At 47.4% G+C, this 19929-nt stretch overlaps 1 protein-coding gene across 2 annotated transcripts in view; it reads left to right on the plus strand.

Moving 5' to 3' along the window:
* The first annotated feature begins 372 nt into the window (after positions 1 to 372).
* Positions 373 to 19929, plus strand: part of LOC100092177 (ATP-dependent RNA helicase DDX19B-like) — a 31574-nt gene continuing 12017 nt past the window's right edge. Inside the window, exons 1-7 of one of the 2 annotated variants that reach the window (XM_029064445.2) lie at positions 373 to 822; positions 5017 to 5065; positions 7426 to 7479; positions 10317 to 10452; positions 14663 to 14755; positions 17205 to 17307; positions 19310 to 19424. In XM_029064445.2, coding sequence (XP_028920278.1) covers positions 766 to 822; positions 5017 to 5065; positions 7426 to 7479; positions 10317 to 10452; positions 14663 to 14755; positions 17205 to 17307; positions 19310 to 19424 — 607 coding nt within the window. In that variant the 5' untranslated portion in view covers positions 373 to 765. Of the gene's footprint in view, positions 823 to 2250; positions 2343 to 5016; positions 5066 to 7425; positions 7480 to 10316; positions 10453 to 14662; positions 14756 to 17204; positions 17308 to 19309; positions 19425 to 19929 lie in introns of those variants that run through there. The other variant, XM_029064446.1, reaches the window with a different exon arrangement.

The raw sequence follows: 19929 nt of genomic DNA on the forward strand, positions 1-19929 counted from the left end.
GGCAGGAGGCAGGGAGGGCCGCAACCGTCAGTGCAACTGTGTTCCGGAAGCCCAGGGGGCCGGACAAGCTGTTCCCACTCGGGGGGCACCCAAGGGGTGGGGGGAGGGGCGTGGCGTGGGTGGGTGGGCAGGGGAGGCCCACTCTGCAGCGCCTGCGCACTAGGCCAGTTCCCGCCTTTTGGGCCGCCTGCGGGGCAACTGCTCAGCTGCCCGGGGCCTCGACCTGCAGGCCGCCCACCAACCGGGCCTCGGGCCCGTTGGCACGTGTACCTGGTGCCCATTGGGCCCGTGGGCCTGGTGCCCGAGGGCCCGTGCCCATTGGCCCGTGGGCCTAGGGCCCATTGGCTCGTGCTTGGTGCCCGTGGGTAGGTGTGCCTGGTGCTCCTTGGCACGTGGACCCGCTGCCCATTGGGCACGTGGGCCTGGTGCCCGTGGGTAGGTGTGCCTGGTGCCCCTTGGCACGTGACTGGAGCCCATCGGCTCGTGTGCCTGGTGCCCATTGGGCACGTGTGCCTGGTGCCCCTTGGCTCGTGTGCCTGGTGCCCGTGAGTAGGTGTGCCTGGTGCCTATTGGCACGTGTCTGGGGCCCGTGGGTAGGTGTGCCTGGTGCCCATTGGCACGTATCTGGTGCCCATTGGCTCGTGTGTCTGGTGTCCATTGGCTCGTGCCTGGCGCCCGTGGGTAGGTGTGCCTGGTGCCCATTTGGAACGTGTGCCTGGTGCCCGTGGGTACGTGTGCCAGCCTCTCCCCGAGGAGGGGGCGACCATGGCCGCCGAGTGGCGCCCCTTGGCGACGGACGAGCCGGAAAGAGCAGCAGAGTTGGCAAGTTGGCGAGGGGGGCGAGGGGGCGAGGGGTGGGCGTGGCCTGTGCCAGGGGCAGTGGCCAGCGTCACCATCGCCCCGTATCGGGGACCGTGGCCTGTACCCACATCCTCTGACTCCCCAGCCTGAGTGCAAAGCCCTGCACTAAGCGCTTGGGAGAGTACCATATAATGATAGACACATTCCCTGCCCACAACGAGATGCTACTGTTTGATCGATCGATTGATCGACGGGAACCCATGTCCCAAGCTTTCAGACCCGGCGGAGGAGATCAGGCTAAAAAAAAAAAGACCATTCAATAGTAGTCATGGAGCGCTTACTACGTGCAGAGCACTGTACTAAGCGCTTGGAATGGACAATTCGGCAAGAGATAGAGACAATCCCTGCCCATTGACGGGCTCACGGTCTAATCGGGGGAGACAGACGGACAAAAGCAAGACGTCCTCCACCCTGGTTTAGCACGGGGCCTTATCATCATCAATGGTATTTATTGAGCGCGGTGTGCACAACACCGTACCGAGCGCTTGGACGAGTTGGTAGACACGTTCCCTGTCCACCGTGGATTATTATTTATATTCTGCAACCTGGGGGAGCCATCTTTAATCCAGTTCCAGTTCAACGAATAGAGGCGGTGGAGACACTCCCCAAACTGGAAACAGACACCACCCCGGCTATAGAGCTGCTAAACCGAAATGTCGGCGAATGGTGGTGAGGGGAAAGTTTCCCTCCCAAAACTTAGATTATACTCAAGGTTTGTTGAATTCTTGTATGCTCTTTCCCATTGATTGAGGGCAAGTGATTTCCCCACGTCACATGGTGTTTGACTGGAAAGAGGACACATTCCTCACCCTTTCCATTATACTTATTTCATTTTGGGAGTAGAACCACGGTAATACTATTACTTGCTATTATTATTAGTAATAATAATAGCTTTTAAGCACTTACTAGATAATTGTAGTATTTGTTTAGCCCTCACTATGTGCCAGGCACTGTACTAAGTGCTAAGCGCGGTACAGAGCGCTAGGGTGGATACCAGATAATCGGGTCGGACATAGTCCCTGTCCACATGGGGCTCACAACATAAAGTAGGAGGGACTTGGATTTAATCTACATTTTATAGATGAGGAAACTGAGGCACAGAAAAGTAGAACTCAGATCCTCTGACTTCCAGGCTTGGGCTCTTTCCACAAGGCCATACTGTTTACATCACAGTTTCTAGAATGGGAGGCCGTTGTTGGGTAGGGATTGTCTCTATTTGTTGCCGAATTGTACTTTCCAAGCACTTAGTACAGTGCTCTGCACACAGTGAGCGCTCAATAAATACGATTGAATGACCGAATGAATCCCCACAACACAAGGCATATTGTGATGCAGGCATTCTGTTTACTGAGGTTTCGGAGCCGCCCGTTATCAGGTGGACCCGGTTGTGATGCTTCAACACTTTTCTTTCTCTGAAGCTACAGTCTGTCGTTTCTGATGCTGTTCAGAAAAGAATGGGAAATTTCTGTAGGTGCTGTAAGGTCAGATTTTCAGATTTCAGTCGTTGCTTCTATCGTACAAGTACGTCGTACCGTGCGCTGCATTTAATACGTGCTCGATATATTTCATTTCTCCGACTCGCTAAAAAACGGTTCCTAAAATTTTCGGTGACTCATGCTGTGCTGTTCAGCTCCAGTCACTATGAATGAATGAGTAGCTTAAGAGTGAAAAAACTGGCAAAAATCCCACCTCGTTTAATTGAAGAAATTCGGATGCTTGCGTTTTACCGTTCATTTGGGGCAGCCACTTCTTAGTGTCCAAATTGCACATCTGTTCTGAGCTTTTTATAATTGTAGAACACCAAAAGTTGGATGTTTTGAGCCGGTGTACTCGGGTGCTTTGGGGGCTTGCTTAAAGCCGCTTGGATCTGCTATCTTCTTCATTTCTCCTTGGGAAATGAAAAAATGTAGAATATTTACAGAATATGAGTTCTGTGAGAATAAGGGCTGTGATTTTTCAGGGTTCTCTTCCGCTCTGTGGATTCTAACAAATTGAACACTCTAATTTTATATAACAGTGGTGGGTGGGTAATGGCATCAACAGCAAGTGCCCGGGAGTGGGGCGGAGGGAGGGAGATGCAGGCTGTTGGAAGGAAACATGGCTCCAGAGAAGGGAAAGTCTAACCTGGAGGAGCAGAGCTTGGGGCTGGCAGTAGGCTAATGGGGGAACTGATGGGGTCCCTGGGAAAAGGGGATGAGGAAGACGGAGAGTGAGGTGGGAAGTGGGAGGGTTGAAATTAGAAGACTTGAGAAGAGTTGAAGAAGCTCTCAGAAGACGTTAGAAAAATGGAAGAAATCCTTGGGGCACGGTCATCGCCTCTTCTTGAGGCCCATTTCGCGCTTACTCCAAATCACTCCAGACCCTGTCGGTCTTTATGGACTGTGCAAGAAGCTCGGAGTAGACAACCTCTTTCCACGTTGAGACATACCAGATCACGCTCCTCAGGCGTTTTTCTTTTTTAATGATATTTGTTAAGCACTTACTATGTGCCAGGCACTGTAGGAAGCGCTGGGGTAGATACAAGCTAATCTGGTTGGACTCATTCCATATCCCACATGGGGCTCCCCATCATAATCCCCATTTTATAGATGAGGTCATTGAGGCACAGAGAAGTGAAGTGACTGACCCTAGGTGACATTACAGACACGTGGGGGTTCTGGAATTAGAACCCAGGTCCTTCTGATTCCCAGGCCCGTGCTCTATCTACGGGGCCACTCTGCTTCTGACCTGTCCATCTTCAAAACCCTTCTGCAACCATCCCTCCTATGGGAGTCCTTCCCACATTCATTTCTCAGTCGCCCCCACCCCACCCCACTCCTCTAGACTGTAAGCTTGTTATGGGAAGGGTTTGTGTCTGCTAATTCTGTTGTACTGTACTCTCCCAAGCGCTTAGTACAGGGCTCTGCACATCATAAGTGCTCAATAAATACGATTGATTGATTCCATGGTTAAAGTCAGTCAGAGTTGAGGCTAAATGTTCTGGCCCACCATACCCACCTCTCAGTGTTGCTGAATTGAGGTCTTTTACTTGGCAAATGATCTGTCTTTCAAAGCAGGCTAGTCCACTTTTTTTACATTTTTCATGGTATTTTTTAAGCACTTACTATGTGCCAGATACCGTTCTAAGCTCTAGATTGTAAACTCATCGTGGGCTGGGACTGTGCTTACTAACTGTTATATTATAGCACCAAATTAACTCTCTTCCCCTCTTCAAAGCCCTCCTGAAAGCTCACCTCCTCCAAGAGGCCTTCCCAGACTGAGCTCCCCCTCCGCCCTCTGCTCCCTCCCCCTGCCCCCCACTTCACCTCCCCTCAGCTAAGCCCCCTTTCCCTCTGCTCTTCCCCCTCTCCCTTCCCCTCCCCTCAGCACTGTGCTCATTTGTATATATTTTTATTACCCTATTTATTTTGATAATGAGGTGTCCATCCCCTTGATTCTATTTATCGTGATTATGTTGTCTCGTTTTTGTCCATCTGTCTCCCCCAATTAGACTGTAAGCCCGTCACTGGGCTGGGATGGTCTCTATCTGTTGCCGAATTGTACATTCCAAGCGCTTAGTACAGTGCTCTGCACATGGTAAGCTCTCAATAAATCTATTGAATGAATGAATATTGTTGTCTCCCAAGCACTAAATTCAATGCGCAGGAAACAGTAAATGCTCAATAAATAAATTTGACTGGTTACTAAGCTCCAGGATAGATACATGCTGATCAGCTTGGGCACAGTCCCTGTCCCACGTAGGGCTTAGAGTCTTAATCCCCCATTTACAGTTGAGATAACTGAAGCCCAGAGAAGTGAAGTGACTTGCCCACAGTCACACAGCAGACAAGTGGTAGAGCCGAGATTAGAACCCAGGTCTGTCTGGCAGCCAGGCCTGTGCTCTATTCACTAGGCCACGATGCTTCTTCTTGCCACCCAAAGGAAAAATGAATTCCTTCAGCTGCCTTAAGAGATCTTGGCCGATTTCTCCTCACATGTATTTAATGAAAACGAAAGACTGACAGCTCCAAGAGAACAAAAATTAAAAATTGTGGTGAACGCTAGGTTTGAACTGTTCTTATGAATGGATTCCCTAGGGAGATTCTTGGCTAAAAGAAGGCCGCTTTGTCAGGCTAAGAGCTGGGGCTAACCTTTTGCTGTGTTTCTCATTTGCAGTTGAGCAACTTGCATCTCAAGGAAGAAAGCACCGAACCAAAAGACACGGGTGAGTTTCCAGTGACTAAAATTGAGTTTTAAAATGGAGAGTGATTTCACATTTTCTTGGGCTCTATATTGCTTTCAGTTAAAGGCAACCCTTGGTGAACGTTAACATTTTAACTCTATTTTACCATGATCTAATAAAAATAATAATTATGTTTGCTAAGTGGGTACTATATACCAAGCACTGAAGTAAGTACAGGATAAAATCCCTGTCCTCCATGGGACTAACAGTGTAAGAAGGAAAGGTAATGAGTTTCCAGTTTCCAGTTCAGGAAAATGTGCCATGGAGAGATTAAGCGACTTGCGATAATTACACAGCAGGCAAGAGGAAGAGTCGGGATTAGAACCCAGGTCTTCTGACTCCTAGGCCCGTGTTCTTTCCACTAGGCCACACTGCTTCTCTTGAGCTAATTTTGGAGCCACTTCTCTGACCCTTGATTAAGCGTTCTCCCCTCTATCTAGTGGAGGCAAAATAGAGTATGGGAATCTTGCGGCCTGACCATTGATTCTTTCTGTCCCCTCACTATGTCCATCATCACTGGTATTTATTAAGCGCTTACCGTGTGCAGAGCACTATACTGAACACTTAGCACTAAATTCATTCAGTCGTATTTATTGAGTGCTTACTGTGTGCAGAGCACATATGTTAACTGCTTTGCGCTCTACTGAATCCAGTGAATAATTCCCCAGTAACGGGATAATATGGGATAGGGAAGCCCTGGCCATATCCCAGTGGCCACCTTAGAAGTACTTAGTAGTAATAGTAATAGAGTATTTATTAGTAGGAATTGCATTTATTAGTAGTAATAATATTTAATAAGCTTGAGAAGCAGAGTGACCTAATGGAAAGAACATGGGCCTGGGGGTCAGGGGACCTGAGTTCTAATCCTTTCTCTGCCACTTGTCCACTTTGTGACTGTGGGGAAGTCACTTCACTTCCTCTGTGCTTCAGTTACCCCATCTGTAGAATGGAGATTAAGGCTGAGCCCCATGTGGGACACCCTGATTACCTTGTATCTACCACAGTGTTTAGAACAGTTCTTGGCACATAGTAAGTGCTTAACAAATACCATAATTATTATTATTTATTAAAATGGGGATTAGGACTGTTAGCTCTATTGTACTCTCCCAAGTGCTTAGTACAGTGTTTTGCACTTAATAAATGCTCAGTAAATGCCACTGATTGATTGATGTGGGACAGGGACCGTGTCCTGCTTGATTAGCTCTTATCTACCCCAGCCCTTAGAATAATAAGCACTGAACAAATACCACAAAAAAGCATTTACTGTGTGCAGAGCACTTTATTAAAGGCTGGGAAAGAATATGCAAGTGGGAGTTAGAAGCGGTCCTGTCCTTTCTGGGGTTCACAATCAAAAATACAAAGAGGGAGAGGAGGCTGTAAGCTTGTGGGGGCAGGGAACATGTCTACCAACTCCCTTGTATTGTACTCTCCCAAACACTCAGTACAGTGCTCTGCACATAGGAAGCACTCAATAAATACCACTGATTGATGATTGTTGACTGTTGGCAGATACATAAGGAGAGATGAAACATAAAGACAAATTTCAGTAGGATGCCTTGGCTAGAAGGCAGAATTTTAGGCTCTGCTATGCATATACAAGCCACCCAATTATAACGTGATGGGAAATCAATACTTTGTTTAGCATTCTTTTGCTTAACATTCAATTTTTGTGGAGCCAATAAAGCTAACCAGAAAGTTCCTGAAGTGATTTTTGTCCCGTTTATTTTTCCATATTCTTGCCATTACCCGTTACGTTTATTCTCTTCCTCCTGCTCCTACTATACGTAATAATCAATCAGTTGGTATTTATTGATTGTGTGCAGAACACTGTACTAAGCGCTTGGGAAAGTAAAATATAAATGCAATATATGTTCAATTTATGCCTGTCGTCTCCCTCATAGATTGTAAGTCCTTAAGTATTATACTCTGACCACAGTAAGCACTTAATAAATACTATTACTGCTTGTAGTTTAATTATACTCTCCCAAGCTCAGAGTATAATGCTCTGCATGCAATAGGTGCTCAGTAAGTTTAAATGAAGAATGATCAATCTGTACATATCTATACATTATTTCGACTAACATCTGTCTCCCTGTACAGACTTTAAGCTTGTTTTAGGCAGGGAATGTGTCTACCAATTCTGTTCTATTGTACTCTCCCAAGCGCTTAGTACTCTGCTCACAGTAAGCACTCAATAAATACCATTGATTGTTGATTGATCGAGGAGTCTTAAGAACAGGAGACGTGTCCTTTCTGGGGACTGAAATAAATTTATCTGTGGTCTGAGATGGTGTCAGCCGGTTGTTTGAGTCCATGCTAAGTAGCCTTTGAATCTGTTGTAGATCCTACAACCAGAACTGTTAGCAATGTCAAGACGACTGATGAGGAGGAGAAAGGTAATTATAACTTTCAAATACTATGGGGGGAAGGGGAACACACTCTTAAATTTAAAAGGAAACAGACCCTAATGTCAAGAAAAGTAAGCACTCAATAATAATAATAATGATTGTGGCACTTGTTAAATGCTTAGTCTGTGCCAAGCACTGTTCTAAGACCTGGGGGTAGAATAATAGTAATAATAATGATTATGCCACTTGTTAAGTGCTTACTATGTGCCAAGCACTGTTCTAAGACTTGGGGGTAGAATAATAATAATAATTATGCCACTTGTTAAGTGCTTACTATGTGCCAAGCACTGTTCTAAGACCTGGGGGTAGATAGGAGTTAATACATGTCTCACATGGGGCTCACGGTCTAAGTAGGAGGCAGTATGATTTAAACCCCATTTTACAGACAAGGTAACAGAGGCACAGAGAAGTGAAACGACTTGCTCAAGGTCACACAGCAGTGACGTAACAGAGCCTGGATTAGAACCCAAATCCTTCGACTCCCAGGCCCAGGCTCTTTCCAAAAAGCTACGCTGCTTCTCGTAATACTCAAATACCACTGATGGATTATGGATGAGGGAATTGTGGAACCAGCTTGCCTCCCCCTAACTGTGTGACGCTCCTCGTGGAAGGGGTCTGATTTAAAAGTTGTGTGTGGAGATGAAGGAGCAGAAAAAACAAACAAACAGGATGAGCTAGCTTGAATTTGTTAGAATCTCAGACTGTTGACGTGTTCCCCAGTTTATGACTCTACTACTTGATGTCCTCCTGCAGTGCCAGACATTCTGTATGTGTTTAATAAACATTTGTTGGATCATAGCATTGATAACTCACCAACTCAGAATCCGACTCTCCTACCAGAACCGCCTAATCCACTTTTATCTCCCACCTGCAAAATCATTCTCTCCCCCAACCCAGAACTCTGAACCCGAGACCCTCCTCGACTTATCCCTGGCCATCATGCCCTACTTGAACTTCCCTCTTTTTTTCCTTTTTAACGTATTTGTAAAACGCTTACTATGTGCCAGGCACGGTTCTGAGCACTGGGGTTAGATATGAGTTTGGACACAGTTCGTGTCCCACATGGGCCTCACAGTCTTAACCCCCATTTTACAGATGAGGTAATCGAGGCACAAAGATGTGAGGTGACTACCCAAGGTCACACAGCAGATAGGTGGCGGAACCTGGATTAAAACCTAGGTCCTTCTGTCTCTCAGGCCTGTGTTCTATCCACTAGGCCTGACTTCCGTAGTGCTTAGTACAGTGCCTGGCACAGAGTAAGCACTTAAAAAATGCCATAATTATTATGATTATTTTGAGGCCCAGAGCCACCCCCCTCTCTGTCAGATGCAATTCCAATCAATCAGTCAATGGTATTAAGCACTTACTGCTATTAAATACTACATTCTTGGGAGGGTACAGTGCAATAGAAGTGTAGACATGATCCCTCTTCTCAAGAAGCTGACAATCTAGTGGTGAGGACACAGATATTAAAATCAATCACAGATAAGGGAATTGCCTCACCTCCGGCCCCTCCGATCTCACACCGTCCACCTTGAGCCCACACGCGCACAGTGTGTTCCTTTTATTCCTGTCCTTGTGCTTCAGGTTGTGCTGTTAGTGAAAACCCATGCGTCAGAACGCCTTTGTACGCTTTAACTTCATCCTTACTTCATATAATTCTACCCTCTCTTTCCCCTCAGAAAGATCTCATCCCCTCCTCCGTCCTAGATTCCCACGGCCATTACTCTCACCAATTATTCCAAATCTTTAACTCTGTCCTGAAAATCCCAGAGTCACTCTCCCATCCTTCTCGGCCATCTCTCAAAAGAAGACAGGACTCACAGAGTTTCAAAATCTGGTCCCAAACTGTAAGCACTTTGTGGACGGGTTTCACATCTATCACGTCGACTGTGTTGTACTTTCTCAAGTGATCAGTATAGTTCTCTGTGCCCCGGCTCTGCCGCTTGTCCGCTGTGTATCCTTGGGCAAGTCTCTTGGCTTTTCTGTGTCTCAGTTACGTCACCTGTAAAATGGGGATTATGACAGTGAGCCCCATCTGGGACTGGGATTGTATCCAACTTGATTGTCTTGTATCTAGCCCAGTGCTTGACATACAGGAAGAGCTTAACAAATACCATCATCATTACTATTATTCACACAGTAAGCACTTGATAAATATCGTTGATTGATCTAAAAGCACTTGCACCTTACGCTTCTTCCCTCCCTTATCATCATCAGCTTCATCCTCTCACTCTTTGATAGCTCCTTCTCTTCTGCCTTCAAATATGTCCGTGTTTCTCTTATCCTTAAAAAACAAAAACAATTTTGGATCCTCCTGCACCATCTTGCTCTTGCCCCATCTCCCTCCTCTCTCATTCCTGTCCTAGCTCCTCAATTTTGAGTTATATGCCAATACACCTTCTGCCGTCACTTCTTTTTCCCCAGCTCCCTTCTTGACCCTCTATAATCCAGCTTCTTTTTCTTTCATTCCACCGAGACTGCTCTTCTCAATTTTTTTGTTTCATGGTATGTGTTAAGTGCTTACTATGTACCAGGCACCGTTCTAAGTGCTGGGGTAGATACAAGCTAATCGGACTGGACGTAGTCCGTGCCCGCACTGGGCTCACGGTCTCAATCCCCATTTTACAGAGGAGGTAACTGAGGCACGGAGACGGGAAGCCACTTGCCAAGGTCACCCAGCAGACAAGTGGCGGAGCCGGGATTAGAACCCAGGTCCTTCTGCCTCCGAGGCCCGTGCTCTATCCACTGGGATGCGCCGCTTCTCGCTTTTGGGTTCCACGGATCAGCCATTGCATGTGAGCGCTGCTTTGTGTCTCCCACAGAGGACAGAGCCGCTCAGTCACTGTTAAACAAGCTGATCCACAGCAACCTCGTCGACAGCGCAATCCAGGTGGATATACTACAACGCGATCCCAAGTCCCCCCTCTATTCCGTGAAATCTTTCGAAGAGCTGAAACTGTAAGTGCCCTCTACCCTATTAAATACCCTCCTATCTATAAAGCGTCACCTTTCCCAGACTGAGCTCCTCTTCTCCCTCTACTCCCTCTACCACCCCCCCTTCACCTCTCCGCAGCTAAACCCTCTTTTCCCCCTTTCCCTCCGCTCCTCCCCCTCTCCCTTCCCATCCCCTCAGCACTGTACTCGTCCGCTCAACTGTATATATTTCCATTACCCTATTTATTTTGTTAATGAATTGTACATTGCCTTGATTCTATTTAGTGCCATTGTTTTTACGAGATGTTCTTCCTCTTGACTGTATTTATCGCCATTGTTCTCGTCTGTCCGTCTCCCCCGATTAGACCGTAAGCCCATCAAACGGCAGGGACCGTCTCTATCTGTTGCCGACTTGTTCATTCCAAGCGCTTAGTACAGTGCTCTGCACATAGTAAGCGCTCAATAAATACTATTGAATGAATGAATGAATGAGCTACAGATGGCCCCTGTGATGACCGAGACTCTTTGTTGTGGAACAAAGCACTTCAAGATGTTAGTGAGAAATAGAAGATATTTGTATCTGTATATCTTATTCGGGAAAAGTAATCGAACCTTCTATGTTTATTTTATTCACGTTAATGTCTGACTCGCCCTCTCGACGGTAACCTCATTACGGGCGGGGAACGGGCCTGCTAATTCAGTCACATTGCACTCTCCCAAGTGCTTAGAACAGTGCTCTGTGCATAGTGAGTGGTCAGTAAATACTATTAATTGATTGGTGTATGAATATGTATTCATATAAGAATATAGTAATATTAATTGTGGTACATGTTAAATACTTACTGTGTGCCAAACACTGTAGTAAGCCCTGGGGAAGATGCAAGATAATCAGGTCAGACAGGGTTCCTGACCCACGTGGGCTCCCAGGCTAGGTAGGGGGAAGATTGAGTATCCCCTTTTTATGGATGGGGAAACTGAGACACCAAGACATTAAGTGACTTACTCAAGGTCACACGGCAGGTAAGTTTCATAGCTGGAATTAGAACCCAGGTCTTCCCTAGATCGTAAGATGGTTGCGGGCAGGAAACGTATCTCCCGACTGTTGTACTGTACTCTCCCAAGCGCTTAGTACAGTGCTCTGCACACAGTAAGCGCTCAGTAAATACTATTGATTGATTCTGACTCTCAAGTCCATGCTCTTTCCGCTATAGCTCATATTGCTTCAACCAAGCAACCTCATCACATCTTAGGGAAATGGTTTCATTCCATCGAGAGCTACTGCTCCAAAGGCTGCTCGTGTGTAAAAGGGATCCCAGCAAGGGAGCAAAAGGCAAAAGCCCCCCCCCCCCCAAAAAAAGAAAATCCCAGAATTTCCAGAACCTGTTTCCTAAACCCCAAAGCGGCTTCTAACCCGCTCCCTGCTCTCACTGTTGTTTCGGATGCTCGCAGCATCATCCATCGGTAACTTCTGGTCTAGATGAGGATGCTAGCTTCTGTGAACAATTTTTATGTTGGCTCACTGATAACTGGATTGCCTCACCAGACTCATTCTCAGTGAAAGTTTTCTGTAATGATAACTGTAGAATTTCTAAAGTGCTGATTACATGCCAAGCCCTGTACTGAGCGGTAGAGAAGATAATCAGGTTGGACAGAGTCTCTGACTTAAATAGTCCCACCATAGTCTAAGTAGGAGGGAGAACAGGTATTGAATCCCCAGTGAGGAAAGTGAGGCGCGGAGAAGTTGAGTGATTTGCCGGAAGCCATGCAGCTGGCAATGCCGATGACCCCTGGGCCACATCCTCCCGCGGTCCCGAAACGCCCTTCCTCCTCACCTGAGCCAAACTAATTCTCTTCCGCTCTTCAAAACCCTACTTAAAGCTCACCTCCTCCAAGAGGCCTTCCCAGACTGAGCTCCCCTTTTCCCTCTGCTCCCTCTACCCCCCCTTCACCTCTCCACAGCTAAACCCTCTTCTCCCCCCTTTCCCTCTGCTCCTCCCCCTCTCCCGTCCCCTCCCCTCAGCACCGTACTCGTCCGCTCGACTGTATATATCTTCATTACCCTATTTATTTTGTTAATGAGATGTACATCACCCTGATTCTATTTATTTGCTATTGTTTTAATGAGATGGTCATCCCCTCGATTCTATTTATTGCCATTGTTCTTGTCTGTCTCCCCCGATTAGACCGTAAGCCCGTCAAAGGGCAGGGACTGTCTCTATCTGTTGCCGATTTGTACATTCCAAGCGCTTAGTACAGTGCTCTGCACATAGTAAGCGCTCAATAAGTACTATTGAATGAATGAATGAATGAATGAATGAATGAATGGTGGACTTTAGATCCTCTGACTTTCAGGCCTGCACGCTTTCCATTAGGTCACACTCCATCTTTGGGTCCGTGATCTACTATTTAGAGGAATCACGTGTATTTTAGAGAGTCATTTACATGACAGCTGACGAATCGTGTTTCCCTCCTAACCTCAGGTTGATTTTATATGCCCACTTGTAGAGCTACCTGTGCTTGAAGCCGTGGATTTTCCCCTTACGTTCTTTCTGAACGAGAATTGCTTGAGATCCAGGATAATGTCCGAATTGTACTCCTCTTGTCATTTTGACTTAGTAGTTGTGTTTATTAAGGGTTTACGGTGAGCGGAACGGTAGGGAAGTAGTGAGACCCAGTGGAAAGAGCACAGGCCTGGGAGTCAGAGGACCTGAGTTATAATCTCACTGAATGTGCCACTTACTTGCTGTCTGACCTTGGGCAGATCATTTCACTCCTGTGCCTCAGGTTTCTCCTCTGTAAAATGGGGTTTCAATACCTATTGTCCTTCCTCCTTGGGCTGTGACCCCTGAGTGGGACAGGGACTGTGTTTAATCTTTTATCTACCCCAGCATTGAATGCAGTGGATGATGCATAGTAAGCACGTAACAACTATTACAATTCTTCCGATTATTCCGAAGCGCCAGGAAAGAACGCAGAGGTGAGAATTAGACATAGAACCCGCACCTCAAGGGCCCCGACAATCTTAGAACATAAGCAGGGAGGGAACTGAGAAAGCATGGCCCAGTGGAGAGAGCACGGGCCTGGGAGTCAGAAGGACCTGAGTTATAATCCCAGCTCTGCCACTTGCTTGCTGTGTGACCTTGGGCAAGTCACTTCATTTCTCTGTGCCTCAGTTTCCTCAACTATAAAATGGGGATACCCATTCTCCATCCTACTTAGATTGTGAATCCCATGCTGGACAGGGATTGTGTTCAACCTAATTAACTTGTACCCACCCCAAAGCTTAGAATGGAATTTTACGTATAACAAGTGCTTAACGAATACCGTAAAAAAATTGGCTATGCATACACAATGTGCGATGAAACAGTAAAACTCTAAAACAACATAAAGGACAAATACGCATAATAAAAACAGACTATCAATAGAGTGCTGTGGCTAGAGGAGCGGACCATGAGCAAGAAAGTGGAAATCGATCAGTCATATTTATTGAGCGCTTACTGCATGCAGAGCACTGTACTAAGCGCTTGGAAAGTACAACTCGGCAAAAAAGAGAGACAATCCCTGACCAGAATGGGCTCACAGTCCAGAAGTGGGGAGACAGACATCAAAACAAGTAAACGGGCATCGATAGCGTCAATAAAAATGAATAGAATTATAGATGTGAGCGCATCATTAGTATAGATAGAATTATGAGTACGTACATATATACACAAGCGCTGTGGGGCAGGTGGGGGGTAGAGCAAAGGGAGCGGGTCGGGGTGATGGGGAGGGGAGGGGGAGCAGAGGAAAAGGGGGGCTTAGTCTGGGATCTGTGGCCACAGTCATTATGGCCGATTGTCAGCTCTGTCTCTTCTTCAGCCAAGCCCAGCTTGGAACGAGTTCGCGGCTTTTTAGCATCTAAAATCCTTGAGAAGCAGCCGGACCTAGTGGAAACAGCACAGGCCTGGGAGTCAGAGGATGTGGTTTCTAATCCCGGCTCTATCACTCGCCCGCTCTGTGACCTTGGGCAAGTCACTTCACTTCTCTTTGCCTCAGTTCCCGCATCTGTAAAATGGGGATTAAAACTGTAAGCCCTATGTGGGATAGGGACCGCGTCCAACAGGATTACCTCGTATCCACCCCAGCACTTAGAACAGTGCTTGATCCATAGTAAGCGCTTAACAAATACCATCGTTGTTATTATTTCACGGAACCGCGGCCTCCGACGACGGCATTCCTGCCCTCCTCCTTTCAGGAAGCCGCAGCTTCTGCAGGGAGTCTACGCGATGGGCTTCAACCGACCTTCTAAGATCCAAGAGAACGCTCTCCCCATGATGCTCTCGGAACCGTACGTATGCCGATGCGGGGTTTGGCCGGGGTCCTCACGCCTCTTGCCCGGAAACCTCGTCGCTCTTGAACGAAGGAAGCTGTCTTAGAAATTACGGTCTCTCCAGGATCGTTCACAACATCCGAGGAATGTTACTCCGAAGCCTCCTTGGGCGCGATGTTCCAGCCAGCATTCACTGGGGCCTGGGAGTCCCTTGTAATAATAATAATAACGTTGGTATTTGTCAAGCGCTTACTATGTGCCGAGCACCGTTCTAAGCGCTGGGGGAGATACAGGGTCATCAGGTTGTCCCCCGTGAGGCTCACGGTCTTCATCCCCGTTTGACAGATGAGGTAACTGAGGCACAGAGAAGTGGCTTGCCCACAGTCACACGGCTGACGAGTGGCGGAGCGGGGATTCGAACCCATGACCTCCGACTCCCAAGCCCGGGCTCTTTCCACTGAGCCATGCTGCTTCTCTGTGAGTGTGTGAGCTTGTGTCTCGTGAGCGTCACCGACCGCCTTCAGGAAAGGCAATGGAAGCCCACTGTAGGCAGGGAGAGGGTCTACCGAATCTTTCATATTGTACTCTCCCAGTCGGTTAGCGAGCACACGTGAGGGCTCGGTAAATACCGTTGATTGATTGAAAGCCGTACAGATGTTGAGAGCTTGGAGAAACAGCGTGGTATAATGGAAAGAGCCCGTGCCTGGGAGTCAGGGAACCCGGGTTCTAATCCTACTCCACCACTGGCCTGCTGTGTGATCTTGGGCAAGTCACTTAACTTTTCTGTGCCTCAGTTCCCTCACCTGTAAAATGGGAGTTAAGACTGTGAGCTCCACGTGGGACGGGGACTGTGTCCAACCTAATAACACGCACCTACCCCGGCACTTAGTACGGTGCCTGGAATGTAGTTAACACTTAACCAATACCGTTAAAAAAAAATCTAGTTGAGGCAACTAGTAGGAAGCACACTGGGAGGCAGCGTGGCTCAGTGGAAAGAGCCCGGGCTTGGGAGTCAGAGGTCGTGGGTTCGAATTCCCGCTCCGCCACTTGTCAGCTGTGTGACTGTGGGCAAGTCACTTCTCTGTGCCTCAGTGACCTCATCTGTCCAATGGGGATGAAGACCGCGAGCCTCACGGGGGACAACCTGATGACCCCGAATCTCCCCCAGCGCTTAGAACAGAGCTTGGCACATAATAAGCGCTTAACAAATGCCAACGTTATTATTAACTAGTACCTGCCTTCTTTCTGAAGAACTGTCATGGCTAAAAAGCCCAGCAGTGAGAGATTGGGTTCTAGGAAAGGATTTCAGCAAGAATCACATGCATGGGCACATCTCAGCTTCAAAGTCTTGGTTGCCGGGTGGTTCTGTGCTTCTGAACGTAGGCCTCAGCCTTTCGGTGAAATGTAGCTGAGCTAGGCTCAGTCATATGAGAAGCGGCTGTGGCCAGTTGTCAACTTTGTCTCTTTTTCAGCCAAGCCCAGGTTTCAATGATTTCACATCTCGGTAGCAGCTGAGATCCTGAGAAGCAGCAGGACCTAGCGGACCTAGGAGTCAGAAGGACCTAGGTTCTAATCCCCGCTCCGTCACTTACCCGCTGTGTGACCTTGGGCAAGGCGCTTAACTTCTCTGTGCCTCAGTTACTTCATCTGTATAATGGGAATTCAGACTGTGAGCCCCACAGGGGACAACCCGATTACCTTGTATCTACTGCAGTGCTTAGAACAGTGCTTGGCACGTAGTAAACGCTTAACCAATACCATCATGTCTTTCCTCTGTGCCCAGTTACGAGAAGCAGCGTGGCTCAGAGGAAAGAGCCCGGGCTTGGGAGTCGGAGGTCATGGGTTCCAATCCCGGCGCTGTCACTTGTCAGCTGTGTGACTGTGGGCAAGTCACTTCACTTCTCTGGGCCTCAGTTACCTCATCTGTAAAATGGGGATTAAGACTGTGAGCCTCACTTGGGACAACCCTGTATCTGCCCCAGCGTTTAGAACAGTGCTCTGCACATAGTAAGCGCTTAACAAATACCAACATTATTATTATTACCTCAGCTGTAAAATGGGGATACCTGTTCTCCCTCCAACGTAGACATCTGCCCCAGTCTTCCGTGACGTGAGTAACATTATTTTCAATCAATCGTACTTATTGAGCATTTACTATATGCAGAACAGTGTACTAAGCGCTTGGGAGACGACGATATGATGGAGCTGGTAAACGTGTTCACTCCAGAGCTCCATGCCGGACAGCGACCGCGTCCGACCCAATTAACTTGTACCTCCCCCAGCACTTAGAACGGTGTTTGACGCCTAGTAAGCGCTTAATGAATACCATAAAAATCCGCCTCTGTGTCCTCCGGTGAATCCGACCTACCGTCGGTCTTTCCAGTTGAGCGTGTGTGTGTGTTGGAGGGGGAGTTCCTATGGCGTGAGATTTAAACTCTTGATATCTTTCTGTTTCATCTCGATCCAGTCCACAGAACCTGATTGCACAGTCTCAGTCTGGTACCGGTAAAACAGCCGCCTTCGTCTTGGCTATGCTTAGCCAGGTGGAACCCTCGAACACTTTCCCACAGGTAAGGGCTTGGCTCTTCCGAGAAAGGGCCGAGGTCCCCTGGGGAAGGGCTGGAGCCTCTTGGATAAGGGCTAGGAATACCCGGATTCGCCTGGAAGCACATTGGATTCATTGGAAGCACAGTGCCGTCTAGGTGATGGCAAAATCCCCATTACTAATGGAAGGTGGGACGGTAATGATAATCATCATCAGCATGGCTCAGTGGAAAGAGCCCGGGCTTGGGAGTCAGAGGTCATGGGTTCGAATCCCAGCTCTGCCACTTGTCAGCTGTGTGACTGTGGGCAAGTCACTTAACTTCTCTGTGCCTCAGTTCCCTCATCTGTAAAATGGGGATTAAGACTGTGAGCCCCACGTGGGACAACCTGATTCCCCTGTGTCTACCCCAGCGCTTAGAACAGTGCTCGGCACATAGTAAGCGCTTAACAAATACCAACATTATTATTATTATTACTTGTCAGCTGTGTGACCGTAGTCAAGTCACTTAACTTCTCTGTACCTCAGTTACCGCATCTGTGAAAAGGGGATTAAGACTGCGAACCTCACGTGGGACAACCTGATTACCCTGCATCTCCCCCAGCGCTTAGAACAGTGTTCGGCACATAGTAGGCGCTTAACGAATACCAATATTATTATTATTATCATCATGGTATTGTCATTCATTCATCTCTTTCAATGTCTTGTCTCCCCCTCTAGGCCGTCAGCTCGCTGTGGGCAGGGAATGTGTCTCTTCTCTTGTCTGTCATACTCTTCCAAGCGCTTAGTACAGTATTTATTGTACTGATGCCTGTTTATAATGATAATAATGATGATGGCATTTGTTAAGCGCTTACTATATGCCAAGCACTGTTCTAAGCTCTGGGGGGGGAGATAGGAGCTAATGAGATTGTCCCACTTGAGGCTCACAGTCTCAATCCCCATTTTACACATGAGGTAATTGAGGCACGGAGAAGTTAAGTGACTTGCCCAAAGTCGCACAGCTAACAAGTGACGGAGCCGGGATTAGAACCTGTGGCCTCTGACTCCCAAACCCGTGTTATTTCCACTGAGCCACGCTTCCTCCCCCCGGTTCTGCCCCAGACTGGGAGCCCGTTGTGGGCAGGGATTGTCACCGTTTATTGTGGTATTGTACTTTTCCAAGCGCTTAGTACAGTGCTGTGGACAGAGTAAACTCTTAATAAATACAACGGAATGATTGAATGAATGCCCTGCACCTAGTAGGTGCTCGATAAATACGATCGACTGACTTGCACCCTTCGTCCATCCCCACCCCCAAAGCACTTAGGTTCATATCTGTAATTCATGTCTATCAGAGTGTCTGTCTCCCCCTCTGGACTGCGAGCTCGCTTTGGGCAGGGCATGTGTGGCTCAGTGGAAAGAGCCCGGGCTTGGGAGTCGGAGGTCATGGGTTCGAATGCCGGCTCCGCCACTTGGCAGCTGTGTGACTTTGGGTAATTCACTTAACTTCTCGGTGCCTCAGTTACTTCATCTGTGAAATGGGGATTAAGACTGGGAGCCTGACGTGGGACAACCTGATTACCATGTATCTAATAGTAAGCGCTTAACAAATACCAACATTATTCTTATGTGTCTGTTGTTACGTCATTAGCAGGTTTTAATCTTGGGACCCCAAGAGCCTCTCAGACCCCTGCCCTTGTAATCTGAAAAAAGAAAAAGAAGAAGGAGTGGACCATTCCCTTCCCGGCAGAACATTCCCTTCCCCTTCCCCTCCGCCCCCACACATCTTATAAAATTCCGTTATATTCTGGCTTCTAGTTTAGGATTCCGTGTTTGTGTCTTGGTTCACGCCCTGCATTAGGTCAGTTCCATTTAAGTGCTGAGGGGAGGAATATTTAAGAATAACAACAAAAAAAGCCTTGAAACATAATGAACGGGACACCTAATCCTGCCTTTAATACGTGCTCAGAACTTGGGGTGAAACCCCGCCGTTCAGTGCGCACCAAGAAATTCCATGAAGGCCTCAAATGGCAAATTGTGTCTTCTAGTGTCTGTGCCTCTCTCCCACGTACGAGCTGGTTCTCCAGACAGGGAAGGTCATCGAACAGATGAGCAGATTCTCTCCTGAACTCAAGCTTGCCTATGCCATCCGCAGCAATAAATGTAAGTACCGGAGGGAGGATGCTAACGTGCGTGCTGATTATAAGATAATAATGAGCCCATCTTCAAGAAGACTCCCCTAAAACCTAATTTCCTCTTCTCCCACTTCCTTCTGCATCACCGTTTTCCTCTTGGAGTTGCTCCTTTTATTCACCCCACTCTTTCACAGCACTTTAATTGATCAATCAATCACATTTACTGAGAGTTTACTGTGTGCAGAGCACCGTACTAAGCGCTTGAGAGAGTACAGTATAACAATATAACAGACATATTCCCTACCCACAACAAGCTTACAGTCTAGAGGGGGAGAAAGACTTTAATAAAAATAAATTGCAGATATGTACGTAAGTGCTGTCCATCTCCCCTTCTGCTTTGTAAGCTCCTTGAGGGCAGGGAACATGTCTATCAGTCTTTTTATATTGTACTCTCCCAAGGGCTTAGTAGAGTGCTCTGCACACAGTAGGCACTCAAAAAATACGATTGATTGAATCGATCAGTCAGTGGTATT

Source organism: Ornithorhynchus anatinus, chromosome 5 (assembly GCF_004115215.2).
Source record: "Ornithorhynchus anatinus isolate Pmale09 chromosome 5, mOrnAna1.pri.v4, whole genome shotgun sequence".
NCBI classification, from domain to species: Eukaryota; Metazoa; Chordata; class Mammalia; order Monotremata; family Ornithorhynchidae; genus Ornithorhynchus; species Ornithorhynchus anatinus.